The 22208-nt window shown below is 60.3% G+C and overlaps 9 protein-coding genes across 9 annotated transcripts; 5 read left to right on the top strand and 4 right to left on the bottom strand.

The window, feature by feature from the left end:
- Positions 1-289: 289 nt before the first annotated feature.
- On the bottom strand, positions 290-1006 carry PAN0_004c2163 (uncharacterized protein; the record flags this gene model as incomplete). Its single annotated transcript, XM_014802108.1, has 1 exon — positions 290-1006. The coding sequence occupies one exon, from the start codon at positions 1004-1006 to the stop codon at positions 290-292; it is 717 nt and encodes a 238-aa protein (XP_014657594.1).
- A 1887-nt stretch (positions 1007-2893) lies between these two features.
- Positions 2894-6670, top strand: PAN0_004d2162 (DUF699-domain-containing protein; the record flags this gene model as incomplete). Its single annotated transcript, XM_014802107.1, has 1 exon — positions 2894-6670. One exon carries the CDS (start codon positions 2894-2896, stop codon positions 6668-6670), a length of 3777 nt encoding a protein of 1258 aa, XP_014657593.1.
- A 97-nt stretch (positions 6671-6767) lies between these two features.
- On the bottom strand, positions 6768-7706 carry PAN0_004c2161 (uncharacterized protein; the record flags this gene model as incomplete). Its single annotated transcript, XM_014802106.1, has 1 exon — positions 6768-7706. The coding sequence occupies one exon, from the start codon at positions 7704-7706 to the stop codon at positions 6768-6770; it is 939 nt and encodes a 312-aa protein (XP_014657592.1).
- Positions 7707-8842: 1136 nt separating this feature from the next.
- PAN0_004d2160 (zf-PARP-domain-containing protein) lies at positions 8843-10807 on the top strand (the record flags this gene model as incomplete). Its single annotated transcript, XM_014802105.1, has 3 exons — positions 8843-8997; positions 9258-9321; positions 9467-10807. The coding sequence occupies 3 exons, from the start codon at positions 8843-8845 to the stop codon at positions 10805-10807; spliced, it is 1560 nt and encodes a 519-aa protein (XP_014657591.1).
- A 1580-nt stretch (positions 10808-12387) lies between these two features.
- Positions 12388-14919, top strand: PAN0_004d2159 (uncharacterized protein; the record flags this gene model as incomplete). The annotated part of the gene is made up of 1 exon (XM_014802104.1): positions 12388-14919. One exon carries the CDS (start codon positions 12388-12390, stop codon positions 14917-14919), a length of 2532 nt encoding a protein of 843 aa, XP_014657590.1.
- A 101-nt stretch (positions 14920-15020) lies between these two features.
- Positions 15021-16446, bottom strand: PAN0_004c2158 (uncharacterized protein; the record flags this gene model as incomplete). The annotated part of the gene is made up of 2 exons (XM_014802103.1): positions 15021-15994; positions 16227-16446. 2 exons carry the CDS (start codon positions 16444-16446, stop codon positions 15021-15023), a joined length of 1194 nt encoding a protein of 397 aa, XP_014657589.1.
- A 604-nt stretch (positions 16447-17050) lies between these two features.
- Positions 17051-17616, top strand: PAN0_004d2157 (ribonuclease/ribotoxin; the record flags this gene model as incomplete). Its single annotated transcript, XM_014802102.1, has 2 exons — positions 17051-17217; positions 17301-17616. The coding sequence occupies 2 exons, from the start codon at positions 17051-17053 to the stop codon at positions 17614-17616; spliced, it is 483 nt and encodes a 160-aa protein (XP_014657588.1).
- A 168-nt stretch (positions 17617-17784) lies between these two features.
- PAN0_004c2156 (uncharacterized protein) lies at positions 17785-19231 on the bottom strand (the record flags this gene model as incomplete). Its single annotated transcript, XM_014802101.1, has 6 exons — positions 17785-17811; positions 17874-18189; positions 18388-18475; positions 18557-18638; positions 18705-18906; positions 19026-19231. The coding sequence occupies 6 exons, from the start codon at positions 19229-19231 to the stop codon at positions 17785-17787; spliced, it is 921 nt and encodes a 306-aa protein (XP_014657587.1).
- A 425-nt stretch (positions 19232-19656) lies between these two features.
- On the top strand, positions 19657-20908 carry PAN0_004d2155 (uncharacterized protein; the record flags this gene model as incomplete). The annotated part of the gene is made up of 2 exons (XM_014802100.1): positions 19657-20327; positions 20503-20908. The coding sequence occupies 2 exons, from the start codon at positions 19657-19659 to the stop codon at positions 20906-20908; spliced, it is 1077 nt and encodes a 358-aa protein (XP_014657586.1).
- Positions 20909-22208: the final 1300 nt, after the last annotated feature.

The raw sequence follows: 22208 nt of genomic DNA, 5'->3' as shown, positions 1-22208 counted from the left end.
CGGTGCGGAAGAGTCGAGGCTTGCAAGGCCAAGACACTAAAGCGAGAGGGTGGTTGAAAAGAATTGACGATAGCAGACTCGGCTCCGAGCGATCGGCAATTGGGCGGTAAGAGACGGCGGCCAGGCGTGCGAGGCTGGAGAGGCGCTTGCGCAAGATAGAGTGGATGTGCCGGTGGGTTTCAGGGACGGGTGCCGAAGTTGTACACGGTTGAGGGGCGTAGTGGGCGCGCACGAATCTGATAGCGCAGGACGCAGGAGGGATGGCGTGCGGGGCACGAGATGAAGTGGGCTACGGTACGGCAACGCGGTGAAAGAGGCGTAGTGAAGCAGCGGTGCGTTTCAATGCGCGCGGTTGATGAAAGGGCGAGGCAGGAATCGAACCGAGGCAATGTATGCCAATGCCAGTGCCAGATGGGGGAGTGAGCGCGATCGTTGGGCGTAGGAGACTTTGCTGCAGCTTATTATGAATTGGTCTGCCTTGTTTGCGTGGCAGCGAGCGTATTCGCAAGTCAAGGGTGGGAGATCGAAGACGAGGCGAGGCGAGGTGAGGAATGCAGAGAAGATGCTGGAAGGGAGGGATGTTGGGGATGAGGGTTGGAGGAGGAGGAGGAGGGATGGAGAAAGGATGGAGGCCGAGGCGTGGCTGAGCGGAAGATGGGGGGGAGGCGGCCATGAGGATCGCGTGGGATCGAGCAGAGTGAGTGAGTGGTGTTGGCGAGCCCGGCTGACAGCGCTCTCCGCGGCGGCGAGCGGCGAGTCCGAGCAGCGATGCATGAGCGAGGCTTTGAGCGGGGCGACGGAGCGGCGGAATGCTGCTGCTGCTGGGCGGGCCATCCGTTGGAGCGTGCGTGCCTAGCCGTTGCTGCCATTTCGGCCATTTCTGCCTCGCCCGAGCCAAGCCAGCCTCTGAAACCGCACCGGCAGATCGATGCAGCTGCGCACCCACGGCTCCCTCCTCCAACCCCACCCCATCTACTCTATCCACGCGCACCACACCGCAGCGCATCGCATCGCAGCGCAGCGCCCCCCGTTCGGAATGGCGCGAATTTCCGAATTTTGAGGGTTCGCTTGGCAGGGCAGCCGAGCCTGTCTTTTTTCCTCGCCCTGAACTCTGAACTCAAGATTGACTCGCAGCCTCCTGCTGCTTAAAATTAAGAATCCAAAACAAAAATGAAATGAAAGAAAAAAGAAGAGAAAGAGAGACTTTTGGGATCACGGCGAATTTTCCACAGCGATTTTGCAACGGTTTGACACACGCGCGCCGGTAAGCCAGCCTGACAAGCGGGCGAGAGAAGCAGCTGACTCGGTTGCGATCGCGAGTCGGATCAGCGCCTGCAGCTGGCTCCAAAAAAAAAAAAATCAAAAAAAGCTGACGGCTGACCCAACGCGTGTCAAATTCAACTACAGCTCGTCGATGTGTTGTGGTACAGGCGCAGACGGGAATAGATTGCCCGTCAGCACTGGCAAGACACGCACCACTCATCTTGGTTGCAAAGGCGGGTTGCAAGGCTTCGGCATGACAACCACGCAACCGCTCCATGCTGCGGGCGGGCCATGTTGTCGGAACATGTGGCTGGGCGTGCAGCCAGGCCGCCGCCTTGCAAGTTGCCGAAGCGTTAGCGTGGTCGTAGCTGCGGCAGCCAAGGAGGATGGAGGTGTGCGATGCCAAGAAGAGCTTGAGTGCGATCTTGAACCCGCTTCGAGTCTAGACGCTATCGGACGCTGTCGGCACGCTGTTGAGCGCTGTTCGGAAAAGAGGGGTCGCGGCCCGGTCCCCCTTTTTCGAGCGCCGCCGCTGCCCGTCCCAACATCCCCACCACGCATTGGTGCGGCGTGCAAACACACGCGTAAGGCCGCCATCACATGTCGAATCCACGCCGTTGGTTTCCGTTCCGCCCAACCTCGACGGCCCGACCAGGATGATCAGTTCATTCGAGACCCGTCTGGACTATTCTGCCGTCGCCTCATACGCACAGACTCTCTGATCGCAGCCGGCGCGCACAACGCCGTCTTGCCGTGCGGAAGCGTGCGGAAGCGTGCGGAAGCGTGCGTCCGAAGCGTGGTCTCGGCTGCGCCGGTTCGCTTATCCGGACTTTCACCCGCTCAATCTACCGCCGCTGCGCTGTGCAGTGCCAATTTTCCGTGCTCCTTGGCCCCACTTCGTCTAGCCGCCTTGTTTTCGCAGCCGAGCTGCCCTCGCAGCTGCACTGTCCATCGTCTTCTTTCGCCTAGCCTGTCTTGCTCGTGCATCCATCGGAGCGGCCTCAGTCTTGAATCGCGCTTGGAATCTAGACCGGTCCTCGGTTCCTCCGGGCGTTTTGTGCAGCTTTCTCTCATTTTCTCCATCTTCGATGCACACTCGTTGTCTCATATCTAGCAGCATTGCTGTGTGTTGCCGGCTGGCAGAGAGATGCACAGCTCTGCATGCATCGTCCAAGATCCATGTTGCTTGCCGCGCCGCTCGATTCCGCATCTCCAGTGCCAAAAAAAGAAAAGCACAGCAACCAAACCGCAGCTTGCGTGCAGTGCAATGCATGCAAAAAAACAAGCTCGTTGCACGTTGTGCATGCGTCGATGTGCACATGAGCCGATGCGGACAAATCAGCTTCATCTCGTCTACGATAGCAACGTGCTGAGTCGGCTCGGAAGCTGTCGTCGCAAAAGTTGAGGTATGCTGAGCAACCATCGGCGTCGGTCGCAAGCAGCAGACCAGCCGTCAGCTGCAAGGGCAACGTCTCGAACAGCGCTAATCCTAGCCGAGCCAGGACTGCAAAGAACCTGCCGGTGGCCTTCTTTGACCGAGACCGCAGCGGAACTCAGATCGAGCCAAGTCCGCGGCGCGGCGTTTTGTTGCGATTTTTCGATGCTGTTAGAGCTTTAATTTTACCTCACGATGTTAGGGTGGCTACTTCAACATGCTCATCTTTTCTCGCCGCCTCTCCACTTTTTTTTCTCGGGAGTCGCTTCTTCCGCTGCTCGAGATGTCCAGCGCTCAAGAAAATTTCGAACCCTGGACGAGAAGAAGGAGCGCCGAGTGTGTCTCTGCTCGACCACAGCGCTGCTCCATCATACTTTCGGCCCACCATTCCAGCATCCTCCGCCCTCGCTCCGCCCCTTTGCCACCGTCGGTCACCTTCACTGCACGTTCGCACCTTCTCACTGCACGCTTTTGTCACCCGCGTCAAGGCTCGCTGTGGCGCCTTCGACCTCCGCCACCATGAGGAAGCAGCTCGACCCACGCATCCCCACCCTCATCCGCAACAATGTCGCCCTCAACCACCGCTCCTTCTTCGTCATCGTCGGCGACAAGGGCAAGGACCAGGTGGTCAACCTCCACTTCCTCCTCTCCCAGTCCCGCGTACAGTCTCGCCCCAACGTGCTCTGGTGCTACAAGAAGGACCTCGGCTTCACCACCCACCGCAAGAAGCGCGAGCAAAAGATCAAAAACGACATCAAGCGTGGCGTCCGCGAAAAGGGCGAAGGCGATCCCTTCGAGCTCTTTGTCAGCCTCACAGACATTCGCTACTGCTACTACAAGGACACGCCCAAGATTCTCGGCCAGACCTACGGCATGCTCATCCTCCAGGACTTTGAGGCAGTCACGCCCAACATGCTCGCGCGCACCATCGAGACCGTTGAGGGCGGCGGTGTCGTTATCCTCCTTCTCAAGACCATGTCCAGCTTGAGGCAGCTCTACTCGCTCGGCATGGACGTTCACCGCAGCTACCGCTCCAACGCCTCCGACGACGACCCCGTCGCACGCTTCAACGAGCGCTTCCTCCTCTCCCTCGGCGCCACACACGACACGCTTCTGCTCGACGACGAGCTCAACGTCCTCCCTCTCAGCAAGGCCAAGGACATCAAACCCTTGCCCGAAACCAGCACAGGCACCGGCACCGGCGTCGGCTCCACCGTCCGCAAGGGCAAGGAGCGCGTCGAGGCCGAAGAGGAGCTCGCCGAGCTCAAGGACCAGGTGCGCGAGACCAAGGTCGTCGGCGAAGTCGTCCGTCACGCAAAGACGCTCGACCAGGCGAAAGCCGTGCTCACCATCCTCGACATCCTCGCCAGCTCCTCGCTCTCCACCACCGTTGCACTCACCGCCGCGCGTGGCCGTGGCAAATCGGCGGCGCTGGGTCTCTGCATCGCCGCCGCTGTCGCGCATGGCTACAGCAACATCTTTGTCACCTCGCCCAGCCCCGAAAACCTCAAGACGCTCTTCGAGTTTGTCTTCAAGGGTCTCGATGCGCTCGGCTACGACGAGGTCGCAGATTGGGACCTCCAGCGCGGCACGGGCGAGTGGAAGGACGTCGTCGTCCGCGTCAACATCTTCCGCGGACACCGTCAGACCATCCAGTACATCCAGCCGCAGGACCACCAGGTGCTTGGCCAGGCCGAGCTCGTCGTCATCGATGAGGCCGCCGCCATCCCGCTCCCGCTCGTTCGAAACCTCATGGGGCCCTACCTCGTCTTCCTCTCCTCCACCATCAACGGCTACGAGGGCACCGGTCGTAGCCTCTCGCTCAAGCTCATCCAGCAGCTGCGCGACAATGCACGCGGAGTAGCCAGCGCGTCTGCGGACGACGGTGCTGCATCGTCCAGCAAGACGTCTGGCAAGGATGGCAAGGGCAGTCTCAGCACTGGCCGTGCAGCAGGCGCCGCACTGGCAGCACGCTCGCTCAAGGAGGTCGAGCTCAAGGAGCCCATCCGATACTCGCGCGGCGACCAGATCGAGTCGTGGCTGCACCAGCTGCTGTGTCTCGATGCCTCGCTCACGCGCACCTCGTCGGCCGCACTCAAGGCCAAGGGCTGTCCGCACCCGTCGTCGTGCGACCTGTACATGGTGAACCGCGACGCGCTCTTCAGCTACCATCCGGCGTCCGAGCTCTTCCTGCAGCGCATGATGGCGCTGTACGTGGCAAGCCACTACAAGAACTCGCCCAACGACTTGCAGCTCATGAGCGATGCGCCCGGTCATCGGCTGTTTGTGCTGCTCGCTCCACTCAAGCCCGGCGAGGGCGGCCTTCCGGAGCCGCTTTGTGTGGTCCAGGTCGCGCTGGAAGGCAACATCAGCCGCGGGGCGGTGCTCAACAGCCTCAGCCGCGGCACACGCGAGGCGGGGGATCTCATCCCCTGGCTCGTGGCGCAGCAGTTCCAGGATGCGGACTTTGCATCGCTCTCGGGCGCACGCGTGGTGCGCATTGCAGTGCACCCGGACTACGCACGCATGGGCTACGGCGCACGCGCCCTGCAGGCACTCGAGGCGTTCTACACCGGCCAACTGCTCGACCTCGACAATGTGCGCGACGACCTGGATGACGGCGAGACCTTTGCCGCCGTGCGTGACCGCAAGATCACCAAGGACACGAGTTTGTTGCAGGGCGACGAGATCCGGGTGCGCGATGCGGCACGTATGCCGGCGCTGCTGCAGCGACTGTCCGAACGCAGACCCGAACAGCTCGACTGGCTCGGTGTGTCGTACGGCCTCACACCGCAGCTGTTCAAGTTTTGGAAGAAGGCGGGCTACACCCCGCTCTGGGTGCGTCAGATCGCAAACGACCTCACGGGCGAGTATACGGCGGTGCAGCTCAAGGCGCTCGACACGTCCACCTCCACCACCGGCTCGGCTTGGCTCGGTGCGCTCGCCGCCGATTTCCGCAAACGCTTCGTGGCCCTGCTCTCGTACAGGTTCCGCGACTTTGCCACCGTCACGGCGCTGACGGTGCTCGAGGCCGCCACGCACGGCGCCAAGCTCGGCGAGACCGAATCCGAGACCTCGACTTCGGCACCGCTCGGAGCGGTCGAGCTGCGCACGCTGCTCACGCCGTTTGACATGAAACGGCTCGAGTCGTATGCGAACAACATGGTGGAGCTGTCGGTAGTGCTGGACCTCATGCCCACGCTGGCTGCGCTCTACTTTAACAACCGCCTGCGTGCGGTGCGCGAGGACGAAGCGGCTGCTTCGGCGATCAACGCGGCCGAGGAGGAGGAGGAACTGCGTCTTTCCGGCTTGCAGTCGTCGCTGTTGCTGGCGATTGGACTGCAGAGGAAGACACCCGATGAGATCACGGCTGAATTGAGGTTGCCGTTGCAGCAGGCGCTTGCGCTGTTCGTCAAGACCGTTAGGCTGCTCGTCAAGAGTCTGCGCAAGGTCGAGAAGGCGGCGATCGCGCACGATATGCCCGAACTCGGCGCCGGACTCGATGCGCGTGCACCGCTGCGCAGGAAGGCCAACGGTTCAGAGGGTGAGGATTGGTCGGCGCTCAAGGGCGATTTGAACTCCGAGCTGCGCGATGCAGGCCGTGACTTCCTCGCCCAACACAAAGCTCAAGCCAACCCCGACCTCGACGGTGACAATGACGAGGACGATGACGAGGATGATGACGAGGGGGAAGAGGATGAGGAGCTGCGCGTGGCCAAGCAGAAGCTGATCGACGAGATGAACCTGTCCAAGTACGCCATCAAGGACGATGCTGACGGCAGCACCGACTGGAGCCAGGCTGAGGCCGAGGTGGCCAACCGGCTGCGAAAGAGCGGCAACGACCTGTCGAGCATCAACACCACCGTCTCGGTCAAGGGCGCCAAGCGTGCCGTCGACGACGGCGACAAGTCCGACTCGCCCAAAAAGGGCGCCGACAAAAAGGGAAAGAGCAAGAAGCAGAAGCGCCGCTAAGTGCCTCCCTCCCAGCCTCGAGCTAGTATTCAGACTCAATTCCAAATGTCACAGCTGGCTATCGCCATCTGCGCCCTGTCTGTGGGGTACAAGGGTATCATTGCGTGTCTTGTGGTGGTGCGTGGTCGAGGTTGGTGAGGTCATCGTCCTCGAGAGGAACGCGAGTGTCTATGTCGAGGATGGACTTGGGGATGGCCCAGATGAGGTTGCGTCCCACGGCGGCGCTGCGGTTGATCCAGGCTGGCAGCGCGGCGCCCGTCAAGCGCCGGCATACGGCGTCGGCAAAGTGGTTGCAGTTGTGCGAGACGAGATCGTACGTCGGGCCCATCCAGTCGGCTTCGTTGCGCAGCTCCTGCATCGTGGCTTGCACGTGCGCCACCGATGCCAGACGCGCACCGCGATGCCGAGGATGTCGTCCATCGGATCTCCCCTCCGCATGCTCGCTCGGGCTTGACAGCGATGTCGAGAGGTATGTAGCGCCTCCTCTTTGGGCAAGAATGGATGAAGCGTGTGTAAAGTACGGCTCGACCGAAGCGGCTGGCTCTCGAAAAGCAGCTTTGCCAGATTGCGCACTTGCCCACGGCTTCACCTCTGCGTGTGGCCGTGAAGGCTGGTCGGACTGACCCGCGTATCCGATAAAGTACGCGCCCATGTACTGTGCGCCTGGTAGCGGTGGTTCTCCTGGTGCTGGGATATCTTCGGGGCACAGCCACGACAACCCATCGAGGGTATGTGGTTTCTCTGCCAGCACGGGATCTAGATCCTTGCCTGCGGCGGCAATCACCCGCTCGTGCACTGCATCCAGCACGATCGGATCGCGTGGGATTGAAAACACGCCGCTCACATCGCGGTATCCATGGCCCCCAAACGCCCATTCCACCGACAGGTCGGGGAACCACACGTTGGTGTGAAAGATGCCCAGCCCCAACCCGCGCGCCGCACTCGTCCACATCGAAGGCGGCGTCAGGTCCCACACGGTCACGTACACCGGCGTACCGTGGCCCGAGGCGCGCTCGGCATCCAGTATCCGCGTCATCGTCCCGACAACTTCCCGCTTGCTCCAGCCGAGTTTAGATGGTGTTGGTGTTCCGCATGACAGAAACACGCACGCCGGCATGTCGATCCTTCGCGCGGCCCGAGCGCAGACGTGCAGCTCTCCTGCAGATAGCGCACAATCAGCTGCAGCAATCATCCTTCTGCCTTTTTTTCTTTTCCGCCAGCTCCGCCAGCCAAGGGTCCACCCTCCTCTTTGACGTCTCGCCCTCGCTGCAATTTTCTGCCGGGCAGTCAAAAGAAAAGAGCATGGCGTCTACGTCACTCTTCTCCGTCGGATGGAAGAGGTTCAAAAGCACAGCAAGAAGGAGCTCAAGAACGAAGCTACCTTTTTTGTGCTTCTTGTCGAGCGTAGATGGCTCAAGCGCAGCACGAGCCAACGTTCACTTGGAAAAGGCAACAGAAATGGCGACCAAGGTGACTTAAAATGAGGATGTCACACAGCGCCCGAGGGATTGCGTTGCAGGGAACCAACTCCTTGCGGGAGGGCATTTTCTTTTCTTTTCGCATGGACCGCCCAGCGCCGACCGAGTTCTGACTGCGCCGAAAATGGACCAAGGTTGGCGGGGACCAATTTTTGGTGGGGACGTCACTTCTGGCGCATTTTTGGAGGCGACCAGTCGAAAAAGGTTGCTGAAAAAAAAAGACGTGCCAAAACCGTCGGATCAGACCCCTTTTTTTGGGAAATGGGTCAGGTCGGCCGCGCTGTCCCGCCGCTTGCGAATTCAATTTTTGACTCGTCTGCTGCCAAGTGAATTACAATTTAGCCCAAATTATTATTGATAAAAATCAAGCTGGCTCGATTCGCCTTTTCGTTTTCGCTTTTTTGGCTTTTTCCTCGAAAAAGGCGGTGGCCCACTTTCAGAATCGGGATCGAGTCTCGTTGCCCGGCGTGTCCATCCGTCTCTCCGCACACCATCATCTCTATCCATCCGCTTCTTGGTCACCCCTGGCCGTTTTCTTCGAACGCCTCGCACCGTGGGCATTTCCTCCGACGAAGCCGTGCAAAGCGTCGTCGCCAAATCGCATTCCAGCCGCATTTCACGAGTCGCGCCGCGTCACTGGCCGATCCGACTTCCGGACTCACACCTAGCCGTGCCACTCGGCATCTAAGCCACCATGCCGTACCGCATCGAATACGCCAACTCGAACCGCGCCGGATGCAAAGGCCCCAAGCCATGCTTCGGCACCAAGATCATGAAGGGCGAGCTGCGCCTGGGCAGTCTGATCGAGATCCAGGGCAGTCAGAGCTTCCACTGGCGACACTGGGGTTGGTGAGTATACTTTTGACACCTGCGCGCGCGCGCGCGCGCGCACTCTCGCACCCGCTCTCCTTTCCCGGACTGGCTGCGCTTTCCGCACTGCACTGCGCTGCAACGCAACGCACCGCCCTTTCTTTTGCGCGTGCGCGTCGATTTTCCTATTTTCGCCGTCTTCAACTTTACTCGCATAACACCGCTGACACCTTCCCCTCTCACCCCGACCTCGCCTTCGTTTCAATGCCACGTATTCGCTTTGCTACGACGTCCGATAGCACCACGCCCAAGATCATCCAGAACATCCAGGAGAAGGACGGCATCTCCGACCCCGCTGACCTGGTAAGTGCGAAAAAAGCCGACATCAACCGAGCAATTTTGTTTCAATTCTGACGCCTGACATTTTCAAAAACAATCGAAAAATTCCGTGCCTCCATCTGCACTTGTGCATTTTTTGATCCATCTTGCACGATTGCTCGTCGCTCAGGATGGCTACGAGGAGCTGCTGCCGCTGGACCAGGCTCGCGTTGCCCGCGCCTTCGCCGATGGCCATGTTGCCGGCGAGGACATCCCTGACTCTGCTCGCCACGACCCTACGATGATCGACCAGGCCGACTCGGCTGCCGCCGCCGCAACCATCCTTCCGCCGCCTTCGCCGGAGAAGCAGCCCAAGAAGCGCGGCCGCCCGTCCAAGGCTTCGCTCGAGGCCGCCGCCGCCGCTGCCGCCGCCGCCGAGGGACTGCCCCAGGGATCGCAGCAGCAGAGCTCCCAACAGGTAGCACCCAACGCTATCGACCCTGCCTTGAGCCAATCGCCTCCCAAGAGGAAGCCCGGTCGTCCGCCCAAGAATGCTGCCGCGGAGCTGCCTGCACCCTCGCAGGTTGTGCCGCAGGTCGCGGCTCCGGTTGCTCCGGCGCCAAAGAAGCGAGGCCGCCCTCCCAAGAACCCCGAACCTGCGCCAGCTCCGGCTGCGCCTGCTCCGGCTGCACCTGTGATGCAGCAGGAGGCAGCCGTCGCTTCGCCCAAGAAGAGGGGACGACCTCCCAAGAATGCAGCCGCCGCTCCTGCTCCTCAGGTCGTGCCGCCTCCGCAGCCCGCTGTTGCCGAACCAGCTCAGCCTGCTCCCAAGAAGCGAGGTCGCCCACCCAAGAATGCCGCAGCTGCGGCGCCTGCGAGCGTGCCCGTCGCTGCGCCGGTAGCAGCGCCTGTTGCACCTGCTGTTGCGCCTGCCCCGCCTGCGAAGAAGAGGGGCCGACCTTCCAAGGCTTCCTTGGCCGAGGCTGCTGCTGCTGCCGCCGCGGCTGCTGGTCCGCCTGCCGTCCAGCACCAGCTTCCAGTCTACCCAACAACGGACCCGGCTCCTGACACGGCTTCTCCGACGCCCAAGAAGCGCGGACGACCTCCGAAGAATGCTGCAGCTGCTCAGGCGAGCCCAGTGGCAGCCGCCCCTGCTCCTGCTACACCTGTGGCAGCGCCCGCCAAGAAGCGAGGTCGTCCGAAGAAGGAGGCGGCTGATACTTCGATGGGTCCGATCACGACTCCGCCGCTGCCGCCAGCGGCAGTGGCGCCGCAAGCGCCTGTGCTCGCCCCAGCGACACCGCCCAGCGCTACCAAGAAGCGCGGCCGACCTCCCAAGGAGAAGGTCGAGGGTGAGGAGGCTGTCAAGCGCCCGCGCGGTCGCCCGAAGAAGTCGGACGTTGCGGCAGCAGCAGCAGCTGCCGCTGCTCCGGCTGCGCCTGCTCCTCAGCCGGCCGTTTCTGCGCCGCTTGTCGCTGCCTCGCCCGCTTCGCCGGTCAAGAAGCGTGGCCGCCCGAAGAAAAACCCTTGATGGCAGCCGGGCTTGCTCATCGGTTCTGTCTGTCTCAACGTGTTCCTCTTTGACTCGATTCCGATTGCCTCGTTGTGGCGCTTCGCCGTGCAAGGGCAGGGTCCGCCTTGTGTACGTTTTCCCCCTTCCGCTTGCTTGTGTAACACCACCTGTACTATTTCCCGTGCGATTCCAATTTGATACCGGCTACGACGATGCGCAATGTGACGACTGTGGTTCGGGATGGGGTGGTTCCGCTTGCACGAGGAGATCTTTGATGGCGAGGCAACTTTTTTGCGAGTAAATCCACCACCTTTTTGTCATTTTCCGTTTTTGCAAGGACGAGAAAAGCGTCTCGAAAATGCGACGTGTCCAAAGACGCCGAGCATTTGCTTTTGGCCGCCCACACTCTTGCAACTCTGTCTTCCCCCACGCTGTTGCTTCCTCTTCAGAGCGCTGAGCGACGGAGCTGTTTTTCGTGAGACGATCGAGTGAGCGCAAGCAAAACTTTGAGTCAAGAGGTGTGAGAGAATCACGAGCAGCAAGGTTTCCATCATTGGGGACCCCCAAGACCGGGGTTGGCATTGAAAATCAGGTTGGGTTCCTTGGTGCAACGGAGCGCTGAAACTGCACCGGCGTGGAAGCGGTGTGGCATCAAAGTTGAAAGTTGGGGGATATGATGGCAGCTGATACCCGAGCTTGTGTGATGGCCATCTTTGAATGGGGGGGTGGGGGGAGCAAATGACGTCTAGACGCAACCGACGGGGTGTTGGGTCTGCAGATTGACCGGGCTTCCGCATTGCAACGGTGCCTTTCCCACTCCGGTCCGCCTAGAACCTTGACTCGGATCGGTGCTGCCTTTCGATCAATCACATCGCTCTTTCGGACCGCTTCGGGACTCCAAAGCACACCACGTCGCCCGGAAGGGGACACTCAGCGTCTCGGGAGGTGCCTCAAAGTAATGCCAACAAAAAGTGGAAAAAGCGTTTTCCTCACCGTGATTTTTGGATGACAGGCGGCAAGAGTTACTTTTTGGTTGACGGCCTGCCGCCGCGGCGAAGTTTGCCAAAAGCCAGCGACAAGACCAGTTGACGACGAGACAGTGAGATGGCCCGTTTGCCAGCGCTGCAATCGGTGCTGCTTGGGCCTCTGAGTGTGATGACGATGGAGTGCGGCTGAAGCTGGGTCGAGACGATAGGGCATGCTTCAGATCGCTAATCACGGACGGTCGGCTAGCGGCAAGGGCCAAGGCCAGGGTCCAATCTTAGCGCGCAACGTCGTATTGTGTGCATCTGCGACAGACCTGCCATAGCGTGAACTTGACGAATTGAGGCGAGCGCACACGGATATCCCTGACGACTACCCGTGCACGGATATCCCTGCGGGATATCCGTGCACTGTTGGTCAGCCCAGGGCGTACGACCTGCAGCTGCAGCTGCTGAGCACTCCCTGCCTCCTCATTCTCCCATCCTATCGTCTTTGCTCTAGGACTCCGCTCCATCTAGTCGATTGCCCTTCGGTCCGACATCCAGCGTCGGACCGCCTCGCAATGCCGCCGGTCTGTGCCGCTTGCGTCGCTAACATCGCTTGCATCGCCAACCATGGTGGGCGCACTCTGGATTGACAGCGGCTCGGAGAGCGAAACCGAGGCTCAGCCGCAAACACGCCGCTCGCGCCAGCCCTCGCACAGCACCAATGCAGCTGCTGGGCCTTCACGCACATCGCCGCGACGAAAGCGTCAACGCTCGCCAGGGTCGACGTCGGTGATCGTACTTTCCTCCTCACAGAACCACGATGATCACAGCGCAGCACCAACGCCCGGCCGGCTACCTTCGACTAGCCAAGATGGTCAAGCACCGACTGCAGAGCTGACGCACAGCCAGCGCATGGCCAGCCTTATGTCGCAACCTTCTCCCGACTCGTCGCTTTCCAGCTTCCGAGGATTGCTCGCGCAGCACACTTCACGCGGAGCCGGGAGCCGGCCCGTCGCTTCATTTCAGAACGACGCAGACACGGCAGCTGCATCAAACTCTCATCTGTTGCCCGCTTCATCGCGGGCAGGATCGCTGAGGCGCACAGCTTCACAGCCTGTAGCGTCGAGCCCACAGCAAGACCCACCGGCCTCTCATCGAGTGCGCTCCGCAAGGACACCTGTGCGCAGACCGAGGACGTCCACCGTCCACGAAGTCATCGAGTTAGGCTCTGACTCGATAGCTGATCCGGCCAGCGAAGCAGACATCCAGCACCACTCACCAGACTCGTCGCCCATTCGATCACAGTTCAGCACAAGGCACCTGCCCAGCTCCAGTCTGCCAATACCTGTGTCGCCGTTGCGCGGCAAGCCGACTCGAGCTTCGGTCGCAGCCAGGAAGCCTGCAGACTCGACCGCAAGCCCGCCAGTGTCTGAGTCGCTACAACAGCCTACAGGTCTTCGGGTGCCCCGGTCAACCTTGCGGGTCGAGTCGGCGCCGATTGTGATTCTGTCGAGCAGTCCGCCGCCGCCATCGTTGCCTCGAGCCTCGCAAGCAGACGCGCATCTGGCGCACATGGACGACGAGCTTTTCCCGGATCTGCCGTCGTCGTCTTTCACGTACGAGGCAGGTGCGCTTCCGAGCCCACCGTCTTCGCCCTGCGTCGGCGGCGTCAGCGGCGTCGGCGAGGTCGCGCAACACGACACATCTCCCTCGACCAACAAGAGAACGACCTCCTCGATGTCCAAGCTGCCATCGCCCAAACGAGCACGTCCATTCCAGAGGACTACGTCGCTGCTCGACGCGCTCGACAACTTGCACGCCCCGAACCAAAAAGCGACCAAAGCGGGAAAAGCGGCCAAAGCGCCGGGAGAGGAAAACGTCACGGCGGATGTGCCTCCGCGCACCAATGCTGGCGATGGTGGAGCCTCGCACTCGAAAGGCACGAGCAAGGCTGCCAAGGCTGCGGCGGCCAAGGAGGCGAGGGAGGCCAAGGCGCGCGAGCGTGAGGCGGCCAAGGCGGCCAAAGCGCGGCTTGCGGCCGAAAAGAAGCGGTTCATCGAGGCGAATCGACTGCGCACGTCCAAGTCCGATACGATGCGCGAGATCATCGTCGACCTGGACCGCACGCTGTTCGCCAAGGACATGCCGCTGGCTACGTGCGAGCAGTCGATTGTCGCGCGGCTGGTCGAGGAGGGTGCGACGGTGCACATGTGCGACGGCGTCGTCGCGCCACCTCTGATCAGGTTCCGCAGAAAAGTCAAGGCCGAGTGGTCGGATGAGCGCAGACATTGGGTTCCTTTGGACCAAGAGCAGGTACGCAGGGAGCCGGTGACCATGGTGTATGTGGATGCGGCCGAGGTGGTGAGGCTGGTGGCAGAGGGCGAGACGGCGCTGGAAGCTTGGTATGCGGACCTGGAGCGCAGGTTGGTGGCGGTCAATGCGGGAGAGGTGGGCAGCAGGGGTGGTGAGCAGCAGGTGTTTCTTATCTGCCAGGGGCTGGTCAAGTACTATTCGCGCTTGCGGGCGAATGAGAATAGGGCGTATACGGCGAGGATCCGACAGCAGCTGGCCGAAGGATCGAATGCAGACGGTTCTGCGAGCACGGAGTCGGCGGGGACAAGGGCGGCAGGTCGCAAGGGCGCTGGGAGTGGGGATGTGCCGGTGCAGGCGGTGGTGGAGCGTGCGCTGCTGCAGCTCAAGATGATGCGGCGATGCTACGTGATCCACGCTGCGTCGTTAGTGGATGGGGTGGAGTGGGTGCACCAGCTGACGGGTGATGTCTCACTGCGTCCATACAAGGCGTTGCGCGATACGCACCTTTCGTTTGCAGTCGACACGGGCCGCAACACGACGTCGAACGATCCCGGAGCGATCTATGCCATGATGCTCCAACAGATCCCGCGCGTGACGCCCGCGATTGCGGCGAGCATCACTACGCGCTACCCCTCGCTGCACGCTCTCGTCGCTGCGTACAAGGGCTGTACGAGCGTCGACGACGAACGACGTTTGCTGGCTACGATCCAGATTGAGACCAACCGCGACGGCACCGTGCGCAGCGCCAACAGGGCGAGTCTCGGGTTGCAGCTCAGCAAGCGCATCCATGCGGTGCTGAGAGGTTCCAACGCCGAGATGCTCATCAACCATCCCACCAAAGACTAAGCAGGCGCGAACAAATCAAAGTGGCATCATCATTGCGAGAAGATCATGAAGAGAAAAGTGAAAGGACGTGGAAGTGAGGGGGAGGGGGGGGGGGGGGGAAGTTAGCCGACGAGGGGGGCACGTTCCTCGTCGGAGATGGCGGTGGTGTTGCGGTTGGTGAAGATGGCGATGACGGCGCGCAGCACGGCGACGAGGCTGATGATGAAGAAGGCGAGGGCGGACCAGTGGATGAACTTGGACGAGGTTTGGTGCTGGAAGATGGCGAGGAGCGAGAGGCTGATGACAGCCGCACCGGCCACGTCGCCCTCCGAGTACCACACGTAACCCGCTGCGGTCGATTCGAGGAAGAGCAACGAGAGGAATACGACGATCTTGGTGATGATGCCGGCCTTGTGGGTGGTTGCATTCACGCCAAACGCCTCGAAACCGGACACGAAGAGGAGAACGACGACAAAGCCGTGGTAGAGGCTGAAGGGCAGATGCACCACCGCGGTGTCGGCGAGGTTGCTTGCAGTGTGGTGGACCTTGAGGCTACGGTAGCAGTGGCTGACGGTAGCGGCGATGAGGAGCATCACCACGAACGCGACGATGGCGTATACGCGGTCATGGTGGGCGTTGAGCTGAGCCGACGAAAGACCCGAGTAGGCGGCGTTGAGGATGCACAGCAGGGGGAAACGCCATCCAATCCCACGAACGACGTGTGCCGACCCAGCCTCGGTGAACTGATAGATGATCATGCCGAGGAAGAGGAAGTGGATAAACGGCCATACGCCAAAGATCCATCGCGAGGGGGTGAGGTAGGTCTCGCTAACCACCGTGCCCTGCAGCTGCGCGTACACGTTGCCCGAGGTGAAGAGCGCGTACGACGCGATGTTGGCCACCTTGAGCAGCAGATCGTCGTTCCACGCCATGTTGAGTTGTAGATACGGAGGGGGTGGTGAGGGTGTCGAGATGGAGGTAAAGGGATGGTCGAGGTGGAAGATGAGGTTGTGGTGGATGGAAAGGGTCCTCCTGACTGAGCCTTGCAAGGAATGCTGCGATCCGTGCTTCAGGGTCGAGGTGGAGGGCTCTGCGGCTGTTGTTTTTTGGTTGCTCAGTTGCAACGCACGGTGACGCAGTCCAAGCAATCGCGCAAAGGCCAAGTCCGTGCTGCTGCCTCTTTTGGGTCCAAGCTCACGCGACCATCGCCGGCCGTCTTGCCCGACTCGCTGCAACCGCGGACGCGATCCATCCGTCCATCCAGCTTTGCGTCAAGGGTCCCACAGATTTTTTCGAGTTTCAAAATGTTATGCCTCATGCCTTTTGACATTTTCGGACGAAAGCGAAATGTCGAGCCAGGCTGCCGACAGCTGAGTTGGAACGCGCACGTTGTTGCTCTGCTTCTCTCTTGGATTTGGCGGTGAGGATGCAGGCTGCACTCTTGCCGCCGGTCCGCCGTGACAGCTGCTCGAGGTTAGCCTGACACGCGCCCGCCCATGAAGTGCCTTCATTCCACCTCTTTTCTTTGCGTCCAACACGCTCGGGCATCGACAGAGCTCTGCATCCCTCACTCGACTTGCGCCGAACATCCACTTTGTGCCGGAATTGAGAATCAGGAGCGCCGAGTTGGACTTCGGAAGGAGTTGCTCCATCAACCTAAAAATCGGCTACAAGGCTCGCTTAAGCTGGCTTTGCCATCGGCGCCGCACGTGTGCCCTGCCCTCCTTGGTCTCTACGATTATCGCCTTGAGTTGTGGCCTCGAATGTGCACTCTGCGAACGTGGCGGTGGTCATGCCGCGCAGTGCCGTGAGAGATGGGAACGTGACTTGCCTGCGCCTACAGCCTTCGGCACACTCGACGCCTTCGCATAAGACAGCAAGCGTCGGACACCTCTCACCCGCCGGCATAAGCGGCGGCATTGCATGACATCCGTTCGGCCTGACCCGGCGTCGCTGGTCAATTTGCCGCTCCTCCGTTTGCTGTTGGTTCAGGGTCTTGTCGCCGGAACCAGCTTGCCCGAGACTTCTTGCTAGCCATGCTATCGCCAGCATCCAGACCAAGGCGTATATAACCCCAGCTTGATGCTCATCCACCAAGACCAAGTTCGACCAATTGCTTCTCCCTCTCCTGACCCTTTCGCCCTGCTCTAAGATGAAGTTCACCGTGTTTGCCTCTGTGCTCGCATTCGCCGGGCTTGCTGCAGCATGCACACCGCCTTCGACCACCAACTGTGGCGGCAACGTGTACACCAGCGACGACATCAACACTGCCATCCAGGCCGGTCTCGACGACGCCGCCTCCGGTGACCGTCCCGATAAGTGAGTCCATCCCCCTTTCCTCCTTTCAACCCTCTTCAGAACGACCAAACCTTACATTCCTTCGCCTTGGCTTGATTCCGCAGCTACCCCCACTCGTACTACGTGGAGGCATCCGAGGGTATCGAGCTTTGCTGCAGCAGCAGCGGGCCTTACAGCGAGTTCCCACTCGTATACAACGGTCCTTACTACTCGTCGAGCGGCAACTATGTGTCGCCTGGGCCCGATCGAGTGATCTACGCCACAAATTCTGGAGAGTACTGCGCTACGGTTACGTATGTATCGACTTCCTCGCGAGTTAAGACGGACAGAGAAAGGTATGCTGACGAACAACTCCCGAATGCTACGCTTGACAGCCACACCGGCGCGGCCAGCTACAATGGCTTTACTCAGTGCTCGTGATGCGTTGCAACTTTGCCAGAGTCCATCGATATCTCACTCGCCATCGTAAATGCAGAAGGACGCTCATCGGGCATTTCGACCATGTCATTGGTCACAGTCATTCCCATCCCAAGCAGGCCGTTGATAGGCAGAGGCAGCGACGACCAGGGGGCAAGCTCATGGTCATTGCTATAGTCGAAGGGCTTGAGGCGAATGCTGCAGTTGGAGGGGTTGAGACGATGGGGAAGTGAGAGGGGGGGGGGGGGGGGGGGGCTGACGGAGGCCGGTGTATATGCGGCTTTCGAAGTGCGGACTACAAGCAGACATGCCGACCAAGCAAAGTGCGGATGGCCAGCACATGCGGGATCAGGTCGAGTGCAGGTCACAAGCAGACATCCGGGAACAAGCAAAGTAGCGCGAGCAAGGGCAAAGGGAGCTTTTTCGACAGAGATCTTGTAGACGACGACAGTGTTGCCGCCTCTTCCGTCCTGGAGGCGGTTGGTAAAGAAGTCCATTCGCTCGGCTGTGGCCTGGAAAATCTCTTCCAGGCGCTCCCTACCTCGACTCCTCAAGATAAGCACCAAAGGTGCGCCCCTTTCAGGCGCCCCGGCAGGTTGTGTATGGCTCAGAACGACGTGGTGCTGAGCTCGCGCTCTTTGGCGCTAGCTTTCACGTTGGAGATGTCGCCAAAGAGAAAGATGTCGCCAAAGAGCGCAAGCTCAGCACGACGTCATTCTGGACCGTTCACACCGTGCCTGAGCGCCCGAAAGGGGGCGTACCGTTGGCGCTCACCTTGACGAGTCGGGGTAGGCGAAGGCCAAGGCTTGAGAGATGCCTGACGAATGGCCACGATGCTTACGCGAAGCCAGCGTGAGGTAGACTTGGCAAAGTGCAAGACAGAGAAAAGAGAGTCAGAAGCCGAGCGCAAGATTGATGTTGAGAACGCGCTTGGGACACTCACAACTAACGGCAGAGGTGTCTGGAGGATTTGAGAGGCCGAGCAGGAGCACGACAAGCCAAAGGGGTGCCGAGGTAGGGGAGGGCTACAAATCAGAAGGTAAAGTCAGGAACGGAACGCCAAAGCGACGATACGAGCTTGTGCCACTTACTTGCTGTGTTGCTAGATCGGTGCCAACGGCTGTGCTGCCAGGCTTGACGAGTTGCAGGACGAGAGGGGAGGAGCGGTGGAGAGGATACGAGAGGACGAGGAAGGGGGGAGCGCAGAAGGGGGAAGTGGAGGCCGTGCGGAAGGGAGGTCGAGACTGCGGCGGGAAAGGAAGGGAGTTTAGCGAGGGGAGTCGCGACGCGTCGCTATATATCGTCGATTGACAGACACGAAAAGAGGAGCGACACTGAGAGCGGCTGGGTTGCGGAAGCGGCTAAGTTGCGGAAGCGGCTGAGTTGCGGAAGGAGTTTTGACCGGTGTTCACCTTGCAAGCCATGCTTCGCTGCTCTGCCGCTTGTCCGACTTGAACGGCGGCGGTGCAGATGAAGAGCGAGGCGTCCCACCAAATCTTGAACCTTGACGAGCACTTGCTGGCAAGCTGTGTGGATTCCAGCTCGGTTTTCCGCTTTTTTCGGGCAGCTGACGTCTGGGAAAGTGGTCGTCCTCCGTGTTGCACGGCACGATGCCCATGCGATCAGCTTTCGACAGCGTAGGCCCTGCTCAAGATGCGAGCCTCGGCAGCAACAAGTGTGCGGATCGATGCAGCCGGCAAGGAGCGGAACGTCTTGCGGCCCTCACTTTGCTCCCGCCCGCACGTTCCTCCCGCCTAGGTCAGTCGAACACCTTGGTCTCTCTACACCACTACCTCAAGCCGTTCGACTTTTGCAAGCATGGTCGAGACTCTTGGGTATGTTCGGCATTTGCCGGATGGCTCTGTCGAAATGTCGGCGATCGGGAATGTTCAGAAAGGTAAGTAGCTCATCGTGCTCTCTTCACGGTTAAAAGCTGCACTGACACCACCGTTGACTTTTCAACTTTTGCGCAGGCACTACCGCTGGAAGCCCTGAACACAACGGACAAACGACGGAAGAGTTGAGCGAGGCGTCCGCGTCGCCATGGCGGCTACCGCTGCGGAAAACGCTGCCGCTGCTGCTGCGGATACTGCTGCTGTTGCGGCTCTCGCTGCGGCCACCTATGCCCCTCCCGCGTCCACGACCGCTGCCACTGCAGCCCGACAGCACCCGCCAGCATCTTCTGCGGTGAAGAAGCAAGACAAAAAGAGGAAGGCTCGGAAACCAGGCCACCGCAGCCAAAGTCCAATGCAGGCTAGCCAGGCTCATCACGATGTGCAGACGGCCGAGCTGAAGCGTCGACAAAAGCCAAGCCACCGGCGGCAGTACCTGAGGGGAGCCCTCAAGACTCGGCACTGGGCGGACGAGCCCTGTGGAACATGCCAGGCTGCAGGCAAGCAGTGCGTGGCGCCACCGGACGATGGCCACCAAGAGAAGTGTCTCCGATGCTCAGCAAACGCAGAACCGTGCGGCAAGCGTTGGATACTGGAACAGACAAGCGCGACCACGATGCTGAATCTGCTCAGCACGAAGCGCCACGTTAGGATCATTGATTTGGGCTGGCTTGTTGCAGAGCGACAGGTCTATGGCGAGCACTCGGGAGGACCGTTTGATAAGTGCAAGGACTACAGCAGCGTGTTACGACTTGACCAGCCGGCACCCGGGCGTCGGTTGTATCCACCCGGCACCCGGGTACTAATCCCGTTCGTAGGCCGGTCAGCTGCGGCAATGACCGGACCCTGAACGGACCCTGCGGCGCGCCCACAACTGGCGCGTGCACCCCCAATCCCCTCCTTCCTTCCGGTCGTCGATTGTATTCTATTCACTCCCCAGTGTAGGAAACGCCTCGACCTTACCGCTACCCGTGTGATTCCGGCGACTGATCGGAAGCTCCAATACTCCGATACTTGCGCCCGGCCTCCGGTTGAGCTACTCCTCCCACCCGGCAGGTTACCAGACCCCTGGCGCTTTACACGACGGCTCACTACGATCGCAAGACGAAGACCTCGAGCCGAGGCCCAGCCGCACGCAAGACAAATGCATCATCAACGATAATCGCAGCATCGACGCCCTACTCCTCGCTCACGTCGCACGTAGGACGAAGACGCCAACCGCGGCCCGCGCCGCACGCAGTACGAATGGTACATCCGCGGCGATATACAATCTCAATACAGACCACCATCCGCAGCACAAGCCGCACGCAGGACGAACGCTCCATCAGCGGCCCAAGACGATTGCCATTAGCGTTGTCTCCCCTTCCCGTGCTTTGTATGCGACCATGGCATGTGTACTGTAGGCTTCACGACTTGTCACTTGTCTTTGCTTCCTCAGATCGTCGGCTCCTACCATTGTCATGAGTGTGAGACGTGTGCCAGACTGCGATGACCATCGTTGCGCCCAGCAATGCGGCTTTCGCATCAAGTGTTKGGGKGGGGGGGGGGGGGGGATTTGCAATTGAGAGACTGCGAGTATTTACAGTGGATTGAGATGATGGAGTAGAGGTTGGCGTTGAGCACCAAGCTAGCTGCTGCCGCACAGATCGAGCACTCCGACGAGGCCAGTCTCCATCAGGCATGGCGACGGTGTCGACGCTGCAGGTATACGGGTCTCTGCCACGTCTTGATGTGTCTTGATCCGACGTTTCCCGATGGATTTGCGACGGTCCTGCTTGCCCAGCGGACTCTTGGTTATGAGCGCCTTCTTGCGTCTGTTGATCACCTGCTTCGTGTCCTAGGTCTTTGCCACCGCGGACACTGACAAACGGTGAGCGCGGATCGCCGGTCTACAAGAGGCTTTGCGGCACGCTGCTAGCGAGGCTCATCATGATGTGCAGACAGCCCAGCTGGAGCGTCAACGGAAGCCAAGCCATTGGCGGCGGCAGCTAAGGGGAGCAATGCCAAGAAAAGTGTCTCTGATGCTCAGCGAAAGCATTGCTTGAAGTGCAGATGCCGTTTGGCGGCAAAAGCCAATCATTATTCTCGCGTTCTTTTTGTTAGAGTGAACGAAGACGAAATCGGTGATGAGGAGTGGCGCGAGGCGAGCGGCGGAAATGACGTCGACACGCGCATGCATGGAGAGCGACGCTTCGGCACGGTCTTTGAGATTCATGAGCGGCTCACCGGTAATTTACAGCGATTCAATGGACGCACGCCGAGGCGTTCTCGAAAATGACACAGTCGGAGCGAATGGCGGTTGTGAAAGAGCACACCAATCTGGCTGCAGCCACTGCATCGACTTGCTGCACGACGTGCATGGAGCCGCGCGCATCTGATGGACCATCTGCTGCAGCCTTTTGGCCTGCCAGACGGGCGTGAATGCGCATCTTGAAGCTGCGGAAATAGACACCTTTGCGCTTCCACGTTGTCGAGTGCGGTGCTGATCCACAGTGCAGACAGACGGAGAGCGGAAAAGGGCAGATGCGCGTCACCCCTCGGATTGTTCACAAAATAGCACTCGGCTCGAGGCGGCTGCAGAGACGAAATTGCAAAATTGCAACGAAATTGCAACAGCTCGTCAAAGCGTTGTGGGTCGGCCATCTCCTCACTCCTTCCACGCGTGCAGAGCTGAGCCCAAGCCAGGACGCTCTAAGCCGCAGC

Source organism: Moesziomyces antarcticus, assembly GCF_000747765.1.
Source record: "Moesziomyces antarcticus DNA, scaffold: scaffold_v10004, strain JCM 10317, whole genome shotgun sequence".
Lineage (NCBI taxonomy): Eukaryota > Fungi > Basidiomycota > Ustilaginomycetes > Ustilaginales > Ustilaginaceae > Moesziomyces > Moesziomyces antarcticus.
Note: the sequence above shows the minus strand (reverse complement) of the source record. Positions and strands in the feature narration are given on the sequence as shown.